General features: G+C 42.4%; 4 protein-coding genes and 1 long non-coding RNA gene across 8 annotated transcripts; 1 reads left to right on the top strand and 4 right to left on the bottom strand.

Moving 5' to 3' along the window:
* Nucleotides 1-26: 26 nt before the first annotated feature.
* On the bottom strand, nt 27-12,344 carry bckdk (branched chain ketoacid dehydrogenase kinase). 4 transcript variants are annotated; one of them, XR_009932781.1, is made up of 13 exons: nt 11,954-12,344; nt 10,709-10,777; nt 10,119-10,229; nt 8,768-8,815; nt 8,139-8,258; nt 7,763-7,861; nt 7,598-7,627; nt 6,994-7,067; nt 5,308-5,436; nt 3,063-3,152; nt 2,200-2,355; nt 323-1,814; nt 27-161 (listed from the first exon to the last, which is right to left on the bottom strand). XR_009932781.1 is itself a non-coding variant. In XM_062485361.1 (12 exons), the coding sequence occupies exons 1-12, from the start codon at nt 12,200-12,202 to the stop codon at nt 1,670-1,672; spliced, it is 1,320 nt and encodes a 439-aa protein (XP_062341345.1). In that variant the 5' UTR covers nt 12,203-12,344; the 3' UTR covers nt 27-1,669. The 4 variants fall into 4 exon arrangements, 3 of the variants coding, with proteins under 3 accessions (XP_062341345.1, XP_062341346.1, XP_062341348.1); XM_062485361.1 differs by having other exon boundaries at nt 27-1,814; XM_062485362.1 differs by lacking the exon at nt 7,598-7,627 and having other exon boundaries at nt 27-1,814; nt 11,954-12,343.
* LOC134039479 (uncharacterized) lies at nt 11,388-13,498 on the top strand. Its single transcript, XR_009932782.1, has 2 exons — nt 11,388-11,689; nt 13,228-13,498. It is a non-coding gene; the product is annotated as an uncharacterized LOC134039479 (long non-coding RNA).
* lrwd1 (leucine-rich repeats and WD repeat domain containing 1) lies at nt 13,159-19,276 on the bottom strand. Its single transcript, XM_062485360.1, has 16 exons — nt 19,153-19,276; nt 18,597-18,690; nt 18,216-18,450; nt 18,009-18,128; nt 17,592-17,741; nt 17,331-17,384; nt 16,737-17,228; nt 16,310-16,433; nt 16,023-16,129; nt 15,610-15,820; nt 15,137-15,209; nt 14,810-14,950; nt 14,493-14,596; nt 14,200-14,358; nt 13,819-13,928; nt 13,159-13,491 (listed from the first exon to the last, which is right to left on the bottom strand). The coding sequence occupies exons 2-16, from the start codon at nt 18,674-18,676 to the stop codon at nt 13,357-13,359; spliced, it is 2,295 nt and encodes a 764-aa protein (XP_062341344.1). The 5' UTR covers nt 18,677-18,690; nt 19,153-19,276; the 3' UTR covers nt 13,159-13,356.
* Nucleotides 19,277-19,327: 51 nt separating this feature from the next.
* Nucleotides 19,328-21,274, bottom strand: alkbh4 (alkB homolog 4, lysine demthylase). The gene is made up of 3 exons (XM_062485366.1): nt 20,925-21,274; nt 20,602-20,790; nt 19,328-20,479 (listed from the first exon to the last, which is right to left on the bottom strand). The coding sequence occupies exons 1-3, from the start codon at nt 21,144-21,146 to the stop codon at nt 19,958-19,960; spliced, it is 933 nt and encodes a 310-aa protein (XP_062341350.1). The 5' UTR covers nt 21,147-21,274; the 3' UTR covers nt 19,328-19,957.
* A 48-nt stretch (nt 21,275-21,322) lies between these two features.
* On the bottom strand, nt 21,323-22,560 carry polr2j (RNA polymerase II subunit J). Its single transcript, XM_062485369.1, has 4 exons — nt 22,405-22,560; nt 22,106-22,195; nt 21,849-22,023; nt 21,323-21,663 (listed from the first exon to the last, which is right to left on the bottom strand). Exons 1-4 carry the CDS (start codon nt 22,455-22,457, stop codon nt 21,628-21,630), a joined length of 354 nt encoding a protein of 117 aa, XP_062341353.1. The 5' UTR covers nt 22,458-22,560; the 3' UTR covers nt 21,323-21,627.
* Between the last annotated feature and the right edge of the window lie 89 nt (nt 22,561-22,649).

Below are 22,649 nucleotides of genomic sequence, written 5' to 3'. Positions count from 1 at the left end.
CTCAAAGAAACTGTCAAATGCACCCATGTTGTTGAGAGTTTAATAATGCCCAATAACTATAAACTAATGACAGGTCTTGAGGACACAAACATACAAAAAATCAGACATCCGCAGAATCCACACCAGTGCATACTGTCAGTAACACCATTCAGTTATTTGGCCTAAAGAAGAAATACAAGAAACACATGAGTATGGGTATGTGTCTTCCATTTCAAGACCACAAAATCAAGAATGTTTCAGCTTTATCATACTTTTAAAGATAATAAAGGAACAAATATGTATTACACTTCATTTTAATTTCTAATATCAAAAGATACTTTACCATCTATTTTTGAGGGTCTGTAAGTATTCTTTTATTTTGCCAGCAGATGGCGCACGCGGACAACAGTCCTTCATGAGGTGCGGTCTGTCAAATTGTAATTCTCATGCTAGAAGAATCTTGGGCCACCCAAACCTTTAAAATCACAAGGAACTATTATTATGCAGGTGCCTACAATCCTTTATTATACAGTCTAGTGGATACTAAAGGATGTACCTTTCTCCAGAATTCTAGTTCAAGTCCAGAATACTGTATTTACATGATTCCATCATTCTCCTCAAATTACTACTACTACTATAGTACTACAAAGTAAAGTTTTCCTTAGTTTTGATATTTGACCCGTCGCGGAATGTGTGTCAGTAACAAAGAAAAATAATATTCAAAGTGTATTTCAAATAAAAGGAAACAAGCAAATAATAAAAATGGATATACTTCAAATTCTCTTTTTTGTAGATAAAGACGCAATAAACTAACACAAAACACCTCTTCTGGTGTTTTGAACCTAAAGTATGTAACTGATAAACTTCTATGCTGCAAGTGATGATTAGCATTTCCAATAATCATCCACAGAGGGATAAAACAGGTCAGTTCTCTCTCATCTGGTGTGGTATATATGTCAAATTGCATGACAGAAAGGCTATTGAACTGGTTAATGTTTAAGTAAAATCAGTATACTGTCCTGAGGACCAGCAGCATACAGTAAGGCAACAGAACATCTCTGCCCATCTCCTCACCTGATAGCGCTCACAAAACTGTACTAAACCAAAAGTTTAACTTTTAGTTTCTCCCCAATAACATGCACGCTCTTCCACACGTGTTTTGGCAGTTTTCTCCATGGTGTCTTTCACAGGTAATTCAAGATAAGGTCTTGCAAAAACCAACTTAATCTAAATCCTAATGCATTTCAGACACAAGACCACTCTCATCAGCATTGGTCTTAAAAAATAAGTAAATGACAAATCAATATCTTTAAGGCTGGAGATCTTTGTTCCCCCCTTTCTTGTTCTACCAAAGTCACAACACCAACACTAACCACCATGCACTCTGATGACATAAGTGCAAAAGTTCACAAACCCTCACGTTACGCAGACAAGTGACAGAAAAAAAAGAAGAAGTTGGAAGTGCCAACTCAGAAGAAGCTCTTCCAGTCTTTTCAGCCTGAGGCCAAAAAAGGGACAAGAAGTAGAGTTGAGTTAGTCAGAAGCCACTCGGCCGCTTGAAATGTTCTGGACTGCAGAATGGTGGAACGCCAGCCGGCGTTGAAGTGACCAAGCTTCCCAGTTGAGGAATACTGGGCGAATCCCATCTTGCCACCTCTCTGGGGTTTCCCAGGCTGAGCAGCAGGGCGTCTCAGACACGGAAACTCTCTCCCTTGCCGTCGATGTGGCGCAGGCGCAGGTAGACATCCGTGCCGATGCCCTGCATGGACTGGATGGACAGAGATCCGCCCAGGTACTCTGCATAAGCCCTGGAGGTAGGAAGGCCAAAGCCAAACCTGCAAGGGAACAGAGGTGGTTAAAAGAGGTATACTGAGGACTAAAAGTTGGATAATCCAACATTAGCTAAACGCACACATCCGAAAACCTGTCTGTATTCAGAAATAAACATGGGGATGACATTATCCCTCTGTACTTCAGTGCTATGGACCACCTAAAATTTTATAAAAGTTTGTGGGATATAATTCCTATCATGTGAGAAACATTGGCCATGTTCAAATACTCCTCTGACATTATCCTCCCTCATGATCAGCAAATGAACTTTCACCTATCAAGTTGAAGCCATCACATGACGGAACGGGTATGAGAAATGATACAAAAAAGGTCATGGTGCAGCCTGCGTAGAAGTGAACTCCAAACTCATGTCCGCCCGCCTCCTCTTACCCGTGCATGGGGCCTGACTGGGGGCCACTGTTGGTGATGTTGTTGAAGAGGGTGTTCATGCGCGGGTCCTGGGCACTCTCCTCTGCCGTGCTGAAGTGGTAGTCCATCACCTTGTCTATGATGCTGTGAGGAATGCCGCCACCACGGTCCGAGATCCTGACCGAGCAAACCAGATGAGTCAGCATGCAAGCCAACATGGCCGACTTCGGTTAAGAGTAGTATTTTATTCGTTAGAAACTAACTCAAATCAGTATACGTACTGAATATAGCATTGCATGTTAAATCCACAACTATGTGCAGATTAAATCCCAGGACTGTTGCTTCTAAGTGCATTTGGGCAAAATGCAGTACACCAAAATAATTTAACATTATTCCAAAACACCATCCTAGATCTCTCCAAAAAAAAAAATATATATAGACCTTTAACTCCCCTTGTCTGCATGTCCCCCTTATCCAAACACACAGGCACTTAATACGCTCAGCAGTTCAACACTAGTCAAACATTTTAGCCTCTGTAAATTTGTCTAGTGTAAACACCCATGTCCATTTCCAGTTTTCAGATGGAGTACGAGTACAGCAGTTTGCTGACTAGGCTGTAGCCTCAGGCATGGTTCCCATGGTGATTGTTCTCTCTAAGCACTTTCCCCATAAGGCATCGCACTGATGAGGTGTTAGGTTTCCTATTCAACCAGTTATTCACATACGGTCTGGTCTGTTACATCTACCTTTTCAGGGTTTTTTAATTCGAGATTCTGCCCTGTAGCCGACAAGAAGAGTGAACTCTCACAGAGGGCATCATCACCTTCTCCTATCTGCTCCTGCTCAGGTCTCACTGTATCACAACCTAACAGTCAGACACTTACCTGATGACAAAGTCTGTGTCATTGTTGGCAATGGTGACGCCTACATCTGGCACGTTGTACGGCGTGTCCAGGTGGCTTTCCATGGTGGCCCTGTGTGAACAATAAAGAGTAATTAAAGGAGTGGCTTGTTTGCCACTGAAACATAACACTACCAGGATAAGTAACAGGTGTCTCTGGTGGTACATGCCACTTATGCAAGGACCACACCATGAAACACAGCCTTCTGGGAAAGGGGAACCAGAGTCCAACTAAGTGACTGGAGGTGAAGCTCTGAAGGAATGGTTTCCTTCAGTCTTGTTGCAAATAGACATAAAGAAAGACACGTCAGTGCTGGGTCAGCAGCTAGTTAAGCCAATACATTCTTCATAAGGTGGGAGAGGAGGTCACACAAGGGCTTACATTGTACCAGTAGTTTACAGTGTTACACTGTAACACTTTCCAGTTTTACATTTGACTGTTTTTGCAGGAAAACGCCTTTGCACCAGCTGCCTCTGAATTCAAATCATTCACCAGTAGATTCATCACGCAGCCCCCAAACATTTACAAAGCAAAACTTTGTTTGGAGATGATTACATTTCACTTTAAAATGGCAAACATAACATTGACAATAAATACAAAAATAAAATACAATCCCAATATACAAGTTCTACTGCTTACCCGCTAGTGATCACATTTTTGGTTATTTATCAACCATGTTTTGAGATTACTTTTAAAACAGTTGGATGAGGTTGATTCTCTAATGTTTTGAGGGAGATGGTTCCATTCCCGGGCTGACCTAATTGAGAAAACACTTTTTTTTAAAGGAATAACACAGTCTCCTCTTGCTGCCCCTCGAGTAGCACTGGTTGCTGGTGTTCTAAACTTGACTAGGCTGCATAGTGGTGGGGGGGCCAGGTTAAACCGGATTTTGAACATTAAACAGCAGTTCTTGAATGTGATCATGTTGTCCCAACTTGAAAGTCTGTATTTATGGAGGACTGAACAGAGGCATGGTGAGACAGGAGAGTAGGTCCCTGGACACGTAACCTCTGCTTAGACTACACCCACTAAGACACCACAAGCTAGATACGTTTTTGAGTAAGTTTACAGGTCTATATTTCAACCAGTCATTGGCAGAGGCCTGAATTTGTATCTAAATTGGCACTTGAATCTGCTAAATGACACACATTTATACAGTAGAGATGTGAAAGCAGAAGAAAAACATTATTGTTGAACATTCCTTTGTTCAACTCAAGACTTCTCATGACTTTGCTTGTCCAAGCTTGTACAAGACTTGTCCACCATCAATGCATTCAACAAAGATCTGTCTAACTGGATGCCAATTCCAGACCAGTTTCTTAATATGTGTCACGTAGCCTGGGGCAACTATAACCTACAGTCTCGTGTTTTTAGAGGCATGACTCAATTCTGCAGCGACAGTGTTTATGGTCACAGGCCTCTCGCCAAGGGAAACTCAAATAGCAACCTACCTTCTGGCAATCCTAGCACTACTGACACAAAGACAGGGTCGCAGTGGAAACTGAAGGATTTAGGGGAATGGGCAAATACAGCCGACATAGCCTCCTGCGATCTTACCAGGACCATATTCACTATAGGACATCTCCATCGTTTAAGGACATCGCATAACAACCACCCCATACATACATCTGTATCCATCAGGAAAAATCTAAACCCTAAAATGAGGCTATTCTATTTTATGGCAGTCTAGAGCAACTAGAGTAGGGGCCATCCTGAAATGACCCACAACATTCCTTCCATAGCCTTTGTTATACAACAAGCCTATTAAAGAGGAACTACTGACCTACTTTTTGTTTACCTGGCTGTGGTAGACTGTTTTGATGGTAAAACGTAATAGGACATAGATAAAGTCACTCTCTTAAGGCTGACAGTTGGTGAAGTACAGATGACACAGACCTGGTATGACTCAGAACAAAGGTTTAACCATCTTGGCTGCACATTATTGTCTGAGATTCAAGACCAACTGTGGTTGCAACAGTAAGGGTGAAAAACAGTGAGACGAAAGGTTGACTAACTGTCGGATGATGGATTGGAGGGGTTAACGTTTCCCAACTGGGCAGATGACACATTAGCTACCGCGAGTGTCGACACTAGCACAATGTCACATTTCTCCTCAGTACATGAGTACTCCTCGCAGTACACACGTTTATTCCGGGGTCTGACTCATGGGAACACGGAAACATTTCTAGAAGTGTTCTGCGCTGGAGAACAGAAGGCGTCACGCTACCTCATGGCGTTCTTGAGCAGCTCGGGCAGGATGTAGTCCAGGGGGAGGGGGATGAAGGGGAAGCGGGCCGCCACGTGGCCGTTGATCCTCACCCGGGGCGAGTTACCGTACTGGTGCTCACACAGACGCCTGCGGGGGGAAGAAACGCGGAGGACGCAGTGAAGATGCATACAAGTAGCATGTAGATAGCATACAGATTCATAGTGCATGTTCTGTGTGTACTGTTAGAACTGTCTGACGAGCTCATTCTCCTGGCAAAGGGGGCTGAGGCCTTTAACAAGCAAAATCAGTCGATTTTGGGGACGTTAATCATGTCTAAAACAACCAAATCTAATGAAGCACTATCCTGAAACAACAAATGTGCTTCTTCAATCCTATCCACGAGATCAGGTCTACTCCAAAGTTATAAGGCCAGACTGTAATCACGCACTCTCTGATCAGCACGGCTAATTGTTCAGAAAGGAGAAGCCCTGTTGATTTAGGCCCAAGCCCAGTCAGCAATATAAGATCCACATTAGTGCCTTTGTTCTGGTGCAGCCAGAACCAAGCAGTGGAAAGGGGTTGGAAACACAGTGAGATACACACACACAGACAGACAGACAGACAGACAGACAGACAGAGAGAGAGAGAGAGAGAGAGAGAGACGGTGGAATTGAAATGGAGTGAGAGAAAAATAGAGTGAGCGTGAGACAGTGAAAGAGAGGGAGAAAGAGACAGTTAGACACTGTCCGAGAGGGAGTTAGCAGTGTGAGAGAGAGCAGCTGCACATTCCTAGAGAGGCTGAGCTGGGTGAACAAGAGCACATAGGGTCTGCTTTTGAGGGTCTGTGCATGTGTGTGTGTGTGTGTGTAAAACTACTTGTGTACACTGCACACACACACATTTATGTGTGATTGTGACTTTGAACTTGTGACCCCTCACACATTGCAAATGGAAAACTTCGACCTACATAGCACTGTCATACAACCGTAACCATTCTGTAAGTATACTCTAGATTGATTGTTGAATATGTGTAACATTTGAGATTAATTCATTAAAGAGAGCAGGTTTTTAATGTTTTAACTTTACTAAAGAGAGTGTCACTGACCAAGAAAGAAAGCCATCTACAATTTAATGTTCCAGAAATTTACAATTAAGCAGTAAACAAGTATTGCTCACTAAAAACTGGTTTGGTGATACAAAAAGGGAAGGCTTAAGTTGTTCAAGTTGTGATTTGATAGGACTTTCCTGTTGCTTTGAGGCGCGTCTGACTTGATGTGATTAGAGGGGAGAAAATTTGTTTCTCTGTTCTCTGAACAGGGCTGAACTATTATGTGATCCTAGTTGATAAACCACATATTTCAAAAGGAGAAGCAGTTGGAAGGAGGCATAGCTACGCAGAGTATGTTCTTATGTGGTGTTATGAGGTGTTCAGGCTAGAGACATTCCCCTATTCAAGCCCCTTATTACAAACAGCTACAGGGGCATTTGCTTCCTTTAATGTCACTTAAGTCACAGATTAGCAAGGACAAAGGCTCATGCTTCATGTGCACACATCAGCCTGACTTGTTAATAACTTTTTACTTCATGCCGTATCGGCTTATCTCCACACTCACTATCCAGGATCAGATGGAGGTTAAAACAATACTAGCGTTGAGTGAGGCTACTGAAACTAAAAAAGAATATTGGCTGCGAAACTGCACTCACCTTGCAAAGTCCACCCACTTCTCAATGATCTTTTTGGGGGAAAGACGCCGGCAGATGATACCAACGAAATCAGGCTGCAATAAAGGACCAAAAAAATACTATCAGAGGACATTTTTCGAGTTTGGCAAATTCTTCAGGGCTGGGACACAGGTTGAACATCAATCAAATCAACGTCAATCAAATGATACACATCATCACACATCTCATAATTTGAGAGCTCTAGACTCTGCTGGGTAACAGCACTTCTGGCCCAGTGTTTACAGTGACCTGACTCTGAGCCGCACAAGAATGTTCTACACTTAGGCAGGAAGTCTGCAATCCAGAACTGACTAAAAGTGCTTCATCACTCACATGGCCAGAACTGTTTATATATAGTCTTATAAACAGGGTCATATGGCTATTTAGAAGCCCACTGGGCACACACACCAGCCTCTAACGTCACTGGCGCACAGGGCTGCCAAAAATCGTAGGAGTTCATTGGCTGAGTGGGCTAGGTTACATATGCATACAGCTTCAGAACAAGATACAAATAAACTGAGGTGAATGTCATAGCGGCAGACTGCTGCCTCTACTCAAACACAGGGCTTTTGTCTATGGGACTCACATTTTCGGGGTTGCTCATGTGTTGTGTGATCTGGAACATTTTAAGGAAAAACCAAATAAAACGTATAATCAAATGATTTCCCTAACTATTCAGATTACATCCATAGAGCTTATTCACAAAAGCTCTCGAAGATACCAGGAAACCATGTATGAAGTGATAACACACATTCTCCTCATGCAGGGACAGATGATGGGTGGCCAGCATCCTGATTCCAAGACGAGAGGTGAGGGTGGTGTCCAGGAAGTTACGGACCAAGGTCTCATCCTGAAATAGAACCATTTTAATTGGTCACAAAAAACAACAACAACAAAAACACATTCCACAACTGTCAACGTTTTTCACAATGTATGCTTCATGTTTTGGCTACCCGCAATGTTTGGGGCCATATCGTTGTTATGATCAGTGACCTATGCACTTTTGTAAAACTCTCTTTTGGAAGTCGCTTTGGATAAAAGCGTCTGCTAAATGCATAAATGTAATGTAAATGTAATGTAAAGTAATTGAACAAAAACTCAAGTCTGAAACGCTGAGCGAAGGGTACCTGGATGTGTCTGCGGCATTCCCTGAAGCCCTCGGCGAGGAGGGTGACCACGTCTTTGTGGTCATCCAGCAGCTGCTGGACTAGCTTACTGAAGCGACCCTCCATCTCCTGGTCCTTGATCTGGCAGAATGACAACAATTGAATTTCAAGTTTTCCATGATTTCATAATTTCTGGTCAGCATAATTGTAAGGCTTCTTTTACCAGCTTTTGCTCCTCAAAAGCTATTATTTATTGCTAAATCAACAAGAAATGTCTACTTAGCTCTGAGGTTTGGAGAGGAAACTCCCTTTTAGGAAGTCCGAGCTGTGTTGTAATCTATTTGATCACAATCTACAACTTGTGCCTCTAGCATTTTATATATGCATGTACACACAGAACTGGGATTTAAAGTACTTCTGAAGGAAGTTTTTGATGTTAGCTGAACACCCCATTTACAACAGTAAACTATTTACTGGTACTCAAAAAAGGCTAATTGAGTAGTAGGGGTGGAGCGTGTTGCATAGAAGTTTCCAAGTTGCAAACAGAGCTTGGGACAGATATACGACTACCCAGGGGCCAAGAACTTGAACTTGGCCAACTCCCTCTTCCTCCTTTGGAGTGCACGTGTGTGTCTGTGTGTGGAACTCACCGGAGGGAACTCGCAGAGCTTGTGGTAGGCTCGAATGTAGAGTTCATGCTAAGAGAAAAGAGGCACATAGGGGGGACAGGGTTAGCGTGTACCCTGCTCTGTTTAGCAGTGGTGTGTGAGGGGAACTAACCCTCCCTTCTAAGGGGCCCTGTTACTGGACCTCAAAACAACACATGGTTCATGAGGAAAGCTCCATTACAGGAATGCAGGGAGGATGAGTCTTCAAACATCTTTTTTTTCACAGGGAAGATCTGCAAAACATGTCACTCAAAAACTACGCCTCTTAAATAGACGTAACCAGCATCTTGTACAAATATAACCTGAGAAAACTGTTGCTCATCAGTCTGTGATTGATTCCGTTGATTTGGACTATATGGATATGGCGAACAAAAAACTGTCAATATACCAAATAATAACAAAATAAAAATAAAAACAGTAGGCAGGTAAACTATTTGCAGCAGGAGACTACAACATAAACATGTATTTTCAGACAGGGGGCGTTTTTTACAGACACAATCTTTTGTTGTCTGGCTGGCAGACACCTTGCTGAACACAAAGAGTATGCCAGTCCCATGAGGTGAGATCTGGGTGAAAGGTCATCAGTACCAACAGCCTGCTGAGGTAAGTAGACAATGCATTAGAGCTTATAAACAAAGAAAAACCTCTTGAAGTTACAGATGGCCTTTCATTCAACCTTGCAATGCAAGAATAGTTATCATTGGATCAACAATGCTTAGGGGTTTTACTTTGCTATGGTTCACAAATCATTTCCAAATGTCCTGACATTAAAGGGCTACAATACAATGTCAGACATGGAAAAGATTTCAGTAATGATTTGTGAATCTTCAACATTTACAAGTCTTAACACTTGCATTACTGCATGTGGAGTTTTGTTGGTTGAAAGCTTTAGCACTCAAGCACTCACACTCAAGCCGAACTTGGTGAGCTGGTGGACCACAATGTAATTGACCTGATTACATTACATCTAACAAAGAGGTGACTTTGTTTGGCTGATAAACAGTGTATCAATTGGTCGATGTTGGAAGCTGATGAACAAAACACTTTCAAGGTAGTTGTGTAACACATGCATTCTTAACAAATGCCACTCCGAGGTCGATCTATTTTCGAAAACAGCAATGTTCTTTGCACCTGCTGAGAACATTCTAAACACAAGCCGTTGGTCCCTTCCCTTGTTTTACAAATTAAGCAAGGCAGGAATGGCAAAAGACAACACAACCATGTAGCTGCAATTACCATTTAAAAGTCGGAGACAGAGGGAGGGACATGAAGTAATAATTCATCCCTGGCTTCTCGCATCTGTCTCTCCAAAGCCTCTGTACACTGTACTCACCACTTGCAGTATGGTTGGGTTGCAGCCAATGATGAAGGGAAGGCTGCGGAAGCCCTTGATGCGGTGGGCAATACGCACCGGCAACTCCTTGTGTAGATACGTAGCACTGCTCTGAAGTTACAATAAAGTACATGGTCGGTAAGACTCAAACCACAGGTAAATAGATAGCTTCATTTATTAATGATTGTGCATGGGTCCTGGGAAAGTCTGGTTGGAACCTGGACAGAGACTTGGTTTTAATATATCATGTACATTCATGTTAATCATCTAGAAGTGTTGCTGAAAAGCATCCTATCACAAAAGGAGATATTCTAAAAAGGGCAAACATGTCTGTCAACAGCCAGAGCATTTACAATTAGTCCCAGCTCTTGTTCAAGGTGATCATCCGGAACAAAACCAACCAGAACTAGGGCCTACTCTATTGTGACATTTCTCACAATGTCTGAAAAAGTAATAAATAGTAGTTTAGTAGTAAATAAAAACAATACTACTACAAAGTGTGATTGTGTGTACTAGAGGGCTTCTTCATTTAGTTTTAAATAAGACTGTTCTATTCTATCACAAAGTTAGAGGAATCAGGAAATATTTACCAAGACATGATGTCCATCTGGAGACTTCCCAGCATACAACAGGGTTGCTGGTGTCAGTCTGACCGAGGCCTAGGAGAAAACAGACAGAGGGAAGACAATATATTGGCTAAATGAGTATAGGCGACATAGCCACTAGCAGACCTACAGGACACATCTACACCAGCAGGGTTTCACATTAAGTTTGCGCCCCCCCCCCTATAGAATTCAAACGAGACCAGGGCATTACCATAATATTAACATATAACTACATTAGTTTAACTGTAAGCAAGTAGGCATGGCAACGTTTGAGAAACATTTTGAGTTGTAGGATCTTCTGAATGGGATATAATTTCCTGGTGGGGACCACAGATACCTCTTTGTAAAGATGCAGGCTATTGTGCTTCTGCATTAACATGGTCTTACATTTCTTCCCTCTCCATCAATGAGACCCCGCTATTCTAATTAGCAAGTCCTTTGTCATTCAATCACAACAAAGACAGTTTTTGCAAACTACTGTGAATGCACACAGTGTGCTACCTAGAAGACTGTGCATTTGATTGATTTAACTTTTAAGGGTTTAATCAAGTATTGAGGGCCTTGTTAGTTTGTCAACCCTCTGACAAGATTTCAACAGAACTATGTAGCCTTTAACTGTATAGATGCAATTTCCCCCTATGGACAGTAAAGCGCTAACCTACTTCATTCCAGTCTAGATTATATCGATTAATTAGCATTCATGTTTTTACATTTATCAAGTTTAATTAATTAACTGTTGCATGGGCTGGAGTAAATTTTGATTCCCATAAACATTTTATACAGTTAATCAATGTAAGAAAGTTACCTCCTGGTAACTGAAAAGCCCTAGGAAAAGGGACAGTGCAGACTTGTCTGGGTCTGACCTTGCGGTAACCCGTGAGTTACTGACAATACATTCAACGACTGGTCTTCCGGCCAGCAACAGCCATTAATATAAGTATCGGACTGTCATCCTCCTCGTCTTGTGTAAGTAACAGCAAGCTACTGTTGGCTAAATTAATTACATGGGTATGTTGGAGCGTTTTAGACAAGGTATGGCAACAGGCTCAGCTTGCTAGCGGCTACTAACTATTTCTACCAGCGTCCAAGAAATGCTAATGCTAAGACTAGCAGCCAGCTGAGGCCAGTTTGAAGTGCCATTGAGTCGTTATATTATGCAGGAGATAGCTAGCTAGCTAGCTAAAGCACTTGGTGACAGGCACATGCTAGTAAGACAGCAACATTAAGTACCTTCTCTGCTGAAACATCGATTGCAGACTGGTTGTAAAACGACGTGACAGTTTTGGACCTCTCTCGCGCCAGCTCTGTATATCCTTGTTGAATTGAAGACGTTGAACGAAATCTTTCCCCGTCTGTTGTGGCCGAGAGAGGGGAGATGGTTTTTGTGACGGGGGCCAGCACAAGACGGCTCACCCGTGGGCTGGTTATTGTACCACAGCCCAGCATCTCCAACGCTGTTCCAGTCACTCTACGACGCATTTTGAAGATTGTTCTTCACGAACAGGAGAATCTATATCTAAATTCTCTAATTCAATGTCTGCCTCTACAGGCCATCAGTCTACACTTTTCCACCGTGCACAAAGGCACGTATCTGAAAACAAAATTAAGGGGGTACATACGGCTTTATACAGAGATTGACCAGTCTTAAACGATGTTATTTACAAGACGGTCGGTCCAGCCAATCATAGAAAGGAAAGGCGGAGAAAACGAATTGGCCACTCCCTTGACATACTGTACGTGCAATAAACAATAGGAACGAGAAGGACCGAAGTACACCATGTTCTTTTTTAGAAGGAAATACCCCTTCATATATGAAACATCTTCGATGGAGATTATAATATTTCACGTTACAAGCTCTGCAGATTGGTGGCAAATTCTGTTATATAAAAATACGATGGGCAAAAATAGGTTGACATCTGCACACTGGAAATGTAATTGATTTCTGGCATTTCAGTGTGTTGAGTGACACACTGGCAATAAAAAGTACTTCCTGTAAGCTGCATCTTTAAATAATGGAAAGGAAACGGGTTCCATCATTTTTGTTTAAATAGAAGGTACATGGCTTCACTGATGTAAAGAAATACGCCACAAGCCTACACATGTATTGCGATGTGGTTTATTGAGCACATAACTTGTTCTGCCATAGCAACTCAATAACCAACTGGGCCATCTGCATGTGTATTCATGCATCTAAAACATTAGCCATGTTGAACAATACTACATTTGACAAGCAACATCCTTGTTATTTTTCTCTGAACAATAAAAAATGTAAAAAGTTAAAAAGTAAAATAATGAAAACACTATACAGTCAAACATTTGGTTCATCAACCTGTTTGTGCATCCTTTCCATGCTCTTCATCTTGCCAGTTGCTGCCAAACCCACTGGTAACATTGAGTTTCAAGGAGCGTCATAGTCAAGGATATACTGAGGTGCATTTGCATACCCACATCACTGATCAACACTATAACACCAACTGAAACGTTTTTTTTTTTTTATAAAACAGGCAACGAGGTCCAACTACACATGCTCAGATGTGAAGGAAAAGGAGACTGCAGAGGTGCCCTGCAGAAGTATTGGGATGCAGCCAGTCTCATGACTTCTGAGACCCAGCCGCTGATGTCTTCCTGTTTCCTCAGCACTCATCTCTCTTCAAAATGACCACAATGTTCTTATCTGTGAGGGCCACCGTGTACTGAAGGTCAGGGTCCATGGCTACACTGTTGATCGAAGCACCCACAAATTTGTCCTCTACCGGCAACTCCAAAATCTGAAATCAGTGAAATTACATGACTCAACTGATGCTTGCTCATTGTTTATCATCAATGAGAAGTTGGATCACACACACAGAAAGGATCACTGCTGACACCTACTGGTCAGCGTAAACAAATACACATCCTGTTGCACCTCGTTCAAAAAGTTCCCAAAATAGGTTAACCCCTTAACTTCCTGACCTCACCTGATATGCTAGATGGTGGTATTTGCTATGTAAAAATAAATCAATGTATCTATATACAGTTTGCTGTTATCTTTCAAAGATAGTTGTTGGACATGGACACCAGCTGATGTGTGAACGAGAGCAGCTGAAACCCAGTACCTCTGTAGCCGGGACCGTCTTCCTGCTCTGTGAGCTGGGCTTGGGGAGGTCTGTGACGTGGTACCTCCACAGTCTCCCCTTGTCGTCCCCACACACCACGTAGCCCTTGCCTGAGGAGGAGAACACAGGACTCTGCTTAGAGGATAAAAGGCACCATTACCATTGTGAACTGACCAAATCGATGGACAGCGGCAACGCAGGAATGCGGTGAAATTGTTTTATTGACATATTTTTTTATAAAAACAGGTAGGACAAATTGGGACATGTTATGTGTTTTATTTTTTCCTCTTTTCCTTACAGTTAAGACATGTGACTTGAACTGTAAATGGTTTGTACACGTTGTGACAAGTCGAGCGTGTGTTGTACTGGGGGAAGACTCACTGGGGCAGGTGTTGAGAGACAGGTAGGGGATGTCAGTGTTGGCCCACTGCAGCTCCGCCAGGATCACAGCGCACACCTGCTTCTTCTTACTGGGCCGCTGGGTGCATGTGTCCCTCCAGCTCCACAGGTAGATGGAGCCCTGCATGTGGCTTTTAGAGGCTGGGAAAGAGAGAACATTTGCATTTCAGGGTTAGCTCTTGGAATTTCCATCTCAGGGTTAGTCATTGCATCAACACTACATGGAGGTTTTAAGACTGACAATGTCTGATGAGTAGAAAAGTTGTTGGACTCACCAACTATATCATCACTGAGAAAGGCCAGTCCATCAATAGTGTGGTAGTCAGTGTCCTTGTCCTCCTTGTCATACACAGGGAAGGTGACCTCATATTCAGCAGACCTTGATGGGGATAAGATTTTTTTGACAGCTATTACAACCTCCACTAACACAAAAACAAACACATGGTCCAAAGTTCTAGATAATTAACCAAGTTCTAGATTTCCCTCATGCCACCGAAAACGTACGGTTTATTAGGGGTGGTCGTTTCGCGCTCGAGTCAGGAGTAGCAAGTTCCGAGGGAGGGAAAGATCCTGACGAGCGCCACCCGCTCACCTGTTCATGGTGTTCTTGCTGAGCTGGATGTTGTAGCAGTGCAGGCCGTCCTCACAGGCAGCTAGGAGGTGCGTGTCTGGGCTTGATGGGGCTGGACAGAGGTGTAGGGGTGTGGAGGTGGCCTCCAACATCAGCAGCTGACTAGAAGGGGAAAAAGATAAATGGTCCCATTAGTACCTGTATTTAGGTTTGGATCGTTGATGTCTGTAGCCTCATTTAGAAAATCATCTTCCAAATGTGTCTGAACATGATTCAGCATGCTGCCAAGTGTCACGGAAGTTGATCTAAAACTAGCAACATCCTTTCAAGCGCCCATCGGTCACTCACATGACTTTGAAATTGTACTCGCAGTCCACTCCACCGATGTCCCACATCACTATTCTTTTATCATAAGTTCCAGCTACAGAAGTGAAGAGGAAGAAGTGGTAAACATAAAAACATTTGAATAACAAACAATGACTCATTGGGCACACTTAGCAGACCGACAAAGTCAGTAGCTACATAGTTAAGATTCCAGTGTTCTTTTCAGATACAGACCAACAAAAACATTATTGAAGGTATGCATTTCTATATGCACATTCTTATATATATTTTATTTTATTATTAATTGTTTTATTCTTAGATTGTTTAGTTCTTAGGAATAGTTAAACTTCTGTACCTTTACTTAATTTAAGATTTGTATATGTTTAGTGTTTGCATTTCCCTGCCACAGTAAATTCCGTGTTTGTATAACATACATGGCGAATAAACAGAATTTTGATTCTTCACATAAAAAGGATCACAAAATGGCCGTCACTCACTAAACAAGAAGTTGCCCTGATGTGGGCTGAAGCGCAGGATTGAGATGGCTTTGCGGCTGGCACGGAACTCTCCGTACGCCAGGTTGGCTCTGGGGTGGATCAGTTTCACCATGCCCCTCTTGCCCCCCGCCGCCAAGATACGGCAAGGCCGCACGCTGCCGCCTCCCTCCCGTGACATCAGCACCAACGACCACGCGAGGGAGAAGAACTCCTGGAGGACCGACAACGAGACATCATGAGATGAAATGCAAACATACAGAACGACTATACTTTCAGCCTGTAAACATGGAGGTGTGTGAACCTGATAGCAATAGGAGGCAGATAGACAAGATGAAGATCATGAAGGTATTTGAACATGGGGTGTGAATGCCCTCTAGTGATTTGAAGCAGTGGTGCACAAAAGCTAGTCTCACCTCTCCAGGAACCTTGTGTTTCTTCAACACCTTTCCCGTATCGCAGTCGATTAAACACACAGAATCTCCTCCACAGGTGGCCACTATACGACTCTCTCCACTCGCATCTGTCAAGAAAATAGAGTATTAGCTATCGCTGCAGGAAATGGCAGGCCTTCTATTTACAATATAAAACAGTCTATGGGAGTCAGATTTATTTTTATAAACCTTTGACCCTGTCAACACAGTCAGTTCTCAGTGGCTGAAGCATGCATACAAACAGCCATCCAGCAGGGAGAAGTACTCACCGCTAGCAGAGAAACCAGGAGGGGGCTGGAAGGCACAAGCCCACAGCTGGGTGCTGAGGTCGTCGGGGCTGTCGTTTCTACTGTGACACTGCAGAGCACAGTGGGGCTTCAGACTCACCGGCTCCTGCAGGGATAGATGGAGAGATGAAAAGAGTAGAAAGGGGGAGATAGGTGATAAAGGGAGATCGATGGGTTGGGGTGTTAATCAATGAGACAACAACAACTGCCTTGTGGGTAACCATCAAGGAGCTGATACCATCACAATGGAAGCCGTGGCCAACCTGAGTGGTCTATGTGCTGTCAATCAAACAATGGTATTCATAGGTAGGCCTCTGAATGACCTGTATGAGATACTCTTTTGTTGGAAAACCCCCAAATACCTCTTAAAACACATGAGTTGTTGTGCGTAGAGTTCGGTAAATCTCACCTTAGGCACGGAGTAGACATTTTTAATTGTCGTTCTATTGCCCCCATTGACCTCTCTGTGTTGATGTACGGTCTTGGAAGGCGTCTTGCTCTGTTTGGCAGGTGGTGTGTCCGCTTTGAGCTGCTGCTCTTTCAATGCTTTCCTTGGGGTCTCCGATCGTCTAGGCTGCAACCTAGTGGGGGTGGAGGAGGACTGCACTGCTTGACGTGAGCCAGCTGCACTGGTCTGGTCCACTTTCTGAGGGGTGTCGAGTCTACGGTTGGATTTCCGCGGGCTATCCTCTGACAGCACCCTGGAGGGAGTGGCTGGAGCGGGCACTGCTTTACGTGGGCTTGTGGTTGTGGACCGGTCCACTTTCTGAGGGGTGTTCTGTACGCGGATAGACTTGCGTGGGCTAGCCTCCACCGTAGCTTGGGAAATCACTTTTATTTTTCTCTGAGGGGTGCCAAAGTCAGAGTCAGCTGCAGATGTGGAGTGTTTTCTTTTGGGAGTCTGATAAAAAGGAGAGAGGACAGATGAGCGGTCACACAGAAAAACAAACGTAACAAAATACTCTTACAACGTTTGCGAGACCAAATTCAAGTGTAAACTGACCTTGTCTTTAGGCTGAATCAGAGAGTCAAAGAACTCTGTAGCTATCCTTTCCACCTGTGAGACAGTGAGAGAAACCAGTGAGAAATAACCCCAATACCAGAGAAACAAATACTAATAATGGCAATACTATCTACTGAAAATACGACAAACTAGACAGCAACTGTCAACAATTGAAGATTGTACACAATGCCATCTTTTTTTCCAACTGAAACCTTTAAAAGCTACTCAAAGGAGTGGCTCAAGAGTATTTCATTAACCTACCCTCCATTTAGTGTAGCCATTAATGGACTTTGGACCGTATTGGACCTGATGGACAGCCTTTTTGACAAAATCTCTCTTCACTTTGGCAATTTCCTCACCCATGGCGGGGTTAGGGAGAGGGATGACATCACTCTCCCACACGGCCACCACCTAGAATTCACAGAAACTCACAATTATCAAGGAAGTACACAGCCTCATAAGATCTCTCAGACCATTTGTCTCAAACAAATGACTTTTCAAGAGTGACAATTTCTAGTCTAGGATCTATTCTATTTCGTGCAGTTTCACAAAATAGAATAGAAATCAATATTGCTGTTAACTTGGCAGGCTAACACGAGCATCTAGCTGCCCTGTTGACTGTTGAGCATTGTGATACTCAATGAGAAACAACAACTTGATAAATGAGTCCATTCATACCCTGGTCCTAAGGTTCTCCCCGGCGATGAAGCGTACATGGTTGGCTGTGGTGCTAATGTCCTTCCCATTATAAACCCTCATTTTAGGAAGGAGCACCATCAGCTTGTAGTTGTCATTGACCTGAAAAAATGTTCATACATTAAACAGTTTGAAACACAAAAGAAAGCCCATGTACAAAACAAATATAAAACATAGAGCAATACTTACTGTAAGGTATAGGTTGTCCTCAACTTTCAGCTCCTCCAATGAGGTCAGCGATTCAAGTGTGGTGACATCCTCCAGGTCATTGTTGCTTAGGTCCAGTTTGAGCAAGGAGGGCAGACACATACCCTGGGGCATCTCTTCCAGAGAGTTCCCAGATAAGTCCAACTGTTCCAAACATTTGAGGCGAGAGAGCAATGGAACAGACAAGTCCTCACTCTTAAGGCCCAACTTTGAGAGGCTGTTAAGGGACACGAATGTTAGTAGGGTGAGTCCCATGACGATGTTTTGGATAAATCTCATATTATACATAATAATATAAGACAACCCAAAACATTTGAGCATATGTTTACCCTGTTTAACACACCTTATGTCTAAATGACTTACTTGAGTGTCTTTATTTGATCCAGTTTCGAGGTTTTTGGCGTGCATCTCTCCAATAGAAGTTTCTCCGTTATCTTCTCCATGGTACCGTATTTCTCTGACAAAGTGTGTGAACGAAAGGCGTGGAGCTCAGCACTTTAACTCAATATACGTGTACACAGAGGGGCGTAGCTCATTTAGCTAGAAACTAGCCAACACTTCACACCTATACGGGGATTTTGACCAAAAAGAACAATTGATGCAGTTCTAGCTACACAGGTTGGTGAATGGGACAGGGGGTTATTTCGATTCTATAATGTGTCCATGACTGCGTCCGTAGTATTTATTGAAACTTACCTATAACTAAATGAAAGTAACGTGTGAATGGCACGATGCTAACGATGAACTATTTCTGAACTGCATTAAATAGCCTACGTGTTCCTGCGTTCTTATTCAGATTCAATGCATTGATCGTTCTACCGAGGTAAAGATAGTCAATAACCAGTTCGAAAGTCAAACGCAACAATAATAACCTGCCCTAGTGAAGACGATCTACAGTAAGTAATTACAATGAACTTACCAGTAAAATGTTTCGCTAGCAGGGGACATCTGCAAGTCTTGTAACTTTCCCGGGAAAAAGTGACGGGTTAATCACGTGGTCAACATCATATCCGCAAATTGGTTGAGGTTGAATAAATGATTGACTTAGAAGCCAAGTAGACTAAATTTAATGGAAGCCAGTCACCTACCAGCAATGTTGTTGATCAGTAGTATTTTATTCTGTCGCGAATGTTCCAAATCATGAATTTCACATAAGTCATGGCAATAATGATTTTATTTAGATCTGTTTATATAGCCGAATCATTTTGTATAATAAATAATAAATATGACATAAATGTTTGATGAAGTTCAATCAAAATCAGAATTTGTAGGAAATAGCTAATTACAAGTTATACTACTAAAATCATTGTAATTGATATGCTCACAATAACAAATCCCTGTTGTCGAAATTGTATTTTAACAGACATAATTTTTTTGTATGCTGACTGATATTTGAATAATTCTGTTATGGATACCTTAGCTGACAAAATGTGAATTATTATTATTCCAAACACAGAAAGTATTGCAAAAAAGGAATAGCATTATCTCTATAAAGAAAAAGAGCATTATCTCTATAAAGAAGAAGAGCATTATCTCTATAAAGAAGAAGAGCATTATCTCTATAAAGAAGAGCATTATCTCTATAAAGAAGAAGAGCATTGTCTCTATAAAGAAGAAGAGCATTATCTCTATAAAGAAGAAGAGCATTATCTCTATAAAGAAGAAGAACATTATCTCTATAAAGAAGAAGAGCATTATCTCTATAAAGAAGAAGAGCATTATCTCTATAAAGAAGTCCCCTGAAAGCTGCAAGCAATGTTCAACAGCTGAGCCCCTAATTCTTCTTGCTTCCCACCAGGCAGGAACTCTGCAGACAGTTCTCTGTACGTACTGCACACCCTGCGTGCATGAATGTCTTGTCTATAGATGGCATGTTTCCATCGGTGTCGTGCTTCACCTTGCAGCACCAATAGCGACCTGCGAGGAAGGTGTACTTTAACCCTGACTTCCCCCTCATCCCCAATTTTGGACAGTCCCTCCTCCATGGACATAGTGAGAATGGTGTCTGATAGCAGGTTGATGGTAACCAGACGTTCCCCCCACAGCCAACTGTCATCCAGGTGGGGGTCAATTGCAGACCCACGTTGGGGGCTGTAGTCCAAGTTGCACTGCTCAACTGGTTGGAACCCTGCTAGAACCGGCTCCTGGGACATCCGTTGCACTAATTTTTGGCTGATATCTGGTAAGCCACAGAAGCCACCTACACGTACTTTGTGTTTTTTGAAGTTGACCTTTGGTCCAAAATCCTGAAAAGACAAAAAAATGAATAAGTATGTTGATTGCGTGTACTTATGCATACTGTCGAGCAACAACCATTGCATTTCATAGTTTCGACCTAATTACATGACCTATGGGTGCAAAAATATACCTGTTTCTTTCGACCAGACTGTGACTCTCTCCAGACATTCCTGTCCATTTTCTCTGCTAACTCTGTTTCATCCTCTTCTGATATGAAGTTTTCCCACAGAAAGACTCCAGGGAATGGGAAAGACACCTGCTCGCAATCCTTTCGCAGTGCCAACTGCAGTATTGGGTCGTAGATGAAATCATGGTACATCTAAAAACGACAGTAATTTTTATCAACATCTATTTTTACCACATAGCAAGAAGTAGGAAACATCTTCCATACATAGCTTTTTGTCTTACTGCAAACAGGCAACATATTCATATTTATTCAAAGCTAGCTCTTACCGTTTGTCCATTTTCATTCAGTTCAGTTTTTCCTTTTACATTTTCACATTTTAGGCAACTTCTAATTCCTTTACAACCACAATCAGGAGTTGCCTGTTCTTCGTCCATGGACATTGTGTGCATCACTAAAAAAGTACCCGTGGAAACAACACACAATAAGTTGTTCCGCATCCAGAAGGCAGGTCCGTGGTCCGACCAAAGCACTACTTCTTGGTCTGCCATCTGTTCGGGAGTGTGAGGCCGGTGGCCTGCACAATCTCAAAATAAACCAAACCACTAAAATAATTATTTTACTTATATCCTTATCCCACCCAGTTTCCCGGAGGAAGGAGAACCAAGCCCTTCATGGACAAAGTGTGCTCTTATATCATTACCCAACACCATGCCATTTAGAAAGATACATCACAAGCTTCATTTATTGAAACACAAGATGACAAAAAAAACGTTTCACAAAATATGAATAATGTTAAACTTTGGGAAAGTGAATTTGTTTAGAAGCTATTGTTACCATGATTTGAACATTCATGGGGACCTCTTAACATTTTACCAAACAAAAATATGAAATGAAAGTGAAAACAAAAACATAATGCATGGTGGCTATAGTTAGTCCCAAAGCTATATCCTTTTATCAAGAGCATTCAGGTTCTACAAAAAATGTAAACATTCATGATAAGGATTCTTCATGTAGTGATGGCAATAGTCTTCATTCAATCCCTTCCTGCTTGTCCTTGATAGCAACCTGAAACACAATAACATAACAACATAAGAAAGCAAACTGTCTGATATCTGTAAGGTGTTTTCAAGAAGTGAATAGTCTGCACAAAATTTGTGAGTAGTGAACATATAGATGGTGAGACTCATTTCCTCTCTTCAATCTACAACAACACAAATCACAACTTGATTCACTTGCTCTCCTGCACTCACCCTAAACCTCTCCTCCAGCAGAGACAGCTCACTGATCAGATCGGTGATGGCATTGGTGAAAGCTTCCTGAGGACTGTAGTCTGGAGTGGTCTGAACACGTATAACAATCTTGTGCTCCAGAGGATGAGGAACTTTATAGCCAGCAAAGAGCACCTGGGGGTCTTTCAGCAGTTGTCTGTTGGGGGAGTGACATATAGTTAGGACTTGAGTTAGAGAAGTGTCCGGAAACCCTAAAGGGCAGAGTAGGCTATACTTACGATCTGATGATGTTCCCCAGTGTATGATCTTCTTTGTTCAACGTGAAAAGGCAGGCATTGGGAACTTTTGTGTCCTTTGTAATAGTAATTCTGTTAAACAAAACACACACGGGGGTTATAGCTAGCAACACATAGTGTGACAGGTTGAGCCACAATAAATAAACACAACGAGGTGCTTGGACTGGGGCAGCTAGCTGAGCCAGTGGTTAGCTGGTCAGGTCCATGCTGGCATGCACGAAGCTAAAATGTTTTGGAGGGAAACACGAGCTTGCTTATGAAAAATAATGTCTGTAACTTACTTCTTTTCTCCTTCGAACAACAAAAATGACTCGAATGCCGGAGGTGCGTTCATGTTTAAGTAACTACACTGACAAGAGGTTAGCTTGCCAGCGGAAAGGAGAGAGGAGCGTACCTACACTACTACAATTACAGACAGGAAAGAATGTAGTCCCAGTTTAGTACTGCTTTGTATGGATTTCAAAATAAAAGATTTACTACATGACAACGTGTGGCGCAAATGAGCGAAATAACAATAATAACCTGC

This window comes from Osmerus eperlanus, chromosome 19, assembly GCF_963692335.1.
Source record: "Osmerus eperlanus chromosome 19, fOsmEpe2.1, whole genome shotgun sequence".
Classification (NCBI taxonomy): domain Eukaryota; kingdom Metazoa; phylum Chordata; class Actinopteri; order Osmeriformes; family Osmeridae; genus Osmerus; species Osmerus eperlanus.
This window is presented reverse-complemented; position numbering and strand designations above follow the sequence as displayed.

What these genes read in the sequence shown, in the direction of transcription:
- bckdk (XM_062485361.1), bottom strand. Translation starts at nt 12,202, where the DNA reads ATGCGTCGTAGAGTGACTGGAACAGCGTTGGAGATGCTGGGCTGTGGT. An exon ending in ACATGAGCAACCCCGAAAAT is followed by an intron (nt 7,068 to 7,597) that starts GTGAGTCCCATA and finishes CCTTTATTGCAG; the next exon opens with CCTGATTTCGTTGGTATCAT. An exon ending in GACACAGACTTTGTCATCAG is followed by an intron (nt 2,356 to 3,062) that starts GTAAGTGTCTGA and finishes TTGCTCGGTCAG; the next exon opens with GATCTCGGACCGTGGTGGCG.
- lrwd1 (XM_062485360.1), bottom strand. Translation starts at nt 18,676, where the DNA reads ATGGAGAAGATAACGGAGAAACTTCTATTGGAGAGATGCACGCCAAAA. An exon ending in GATCAAATAAAGACACTCAA is followed by an intron (nt 18,451 to 18,596) that starts GTAAGTCATTTA and finishes GTCCCTTAACAG; the next exon opens with CCTCTCAAAGTTGGGCCTTA. An exon ending in ATGGCTACACTAAATGGAGG is followed by an intron (nt 17,385 to 17,591) that starts GTAGGTTAATGA and finishes ACTGTCTCACAG; the next exon opens with GTGGAAAGGATAGCTACAGA.
- alkbh4 (XM_062485366.1), bottom strand. Translation starts at nt 21,146, where the DNA reads ATGGCAGACCAAGAAGTAGTGCTTTGGTCGGACCACGGACCTGCCTTC. An exon ending in TGAATGAAAATGGACAAACG is followed by an intron (nt 20,791 to 20,924) that starts GTAAGAGCTAGC and finishes TGTCGTTTTTAG; the next exon opens with ATGTACCATGATTTCATCTA. An exon ending in AGTCTGGTCGAAAGAAACAG is followed by an intron (nt 20,480 to 20,601) that starts GTATATTTTTGC and finishes TTGTCTTTTCAG; the next exon opens with GATTTTGGACCAAAGGTCAA.
- polr2j (XM_062485369.1), bottom strand. Translation starts at nt 22,457, where the DNA reads ATGAACGCACCTCCGGCATTCGAGTCATTTTTGTTGTTCGAAGGAGAA. An exon ending in TTGTTCGAAGGAGAAAAGAA is followed by an intron (nt 22,196 to 22,404) that starts GTAAGTTACAGA and finishes TTTGTTTAACAG; the next exon opens with AATTACTATTACAAAGGACA. An exon ending in CTGGGGAACATCATCAGATC is followed by an intron (nt 22,024 to 22,105) that starts GTAAGTATAGCC and finishes CTCCCCCAACAG; the next exon opens with ACAACTGCTGAAAGACCCCC.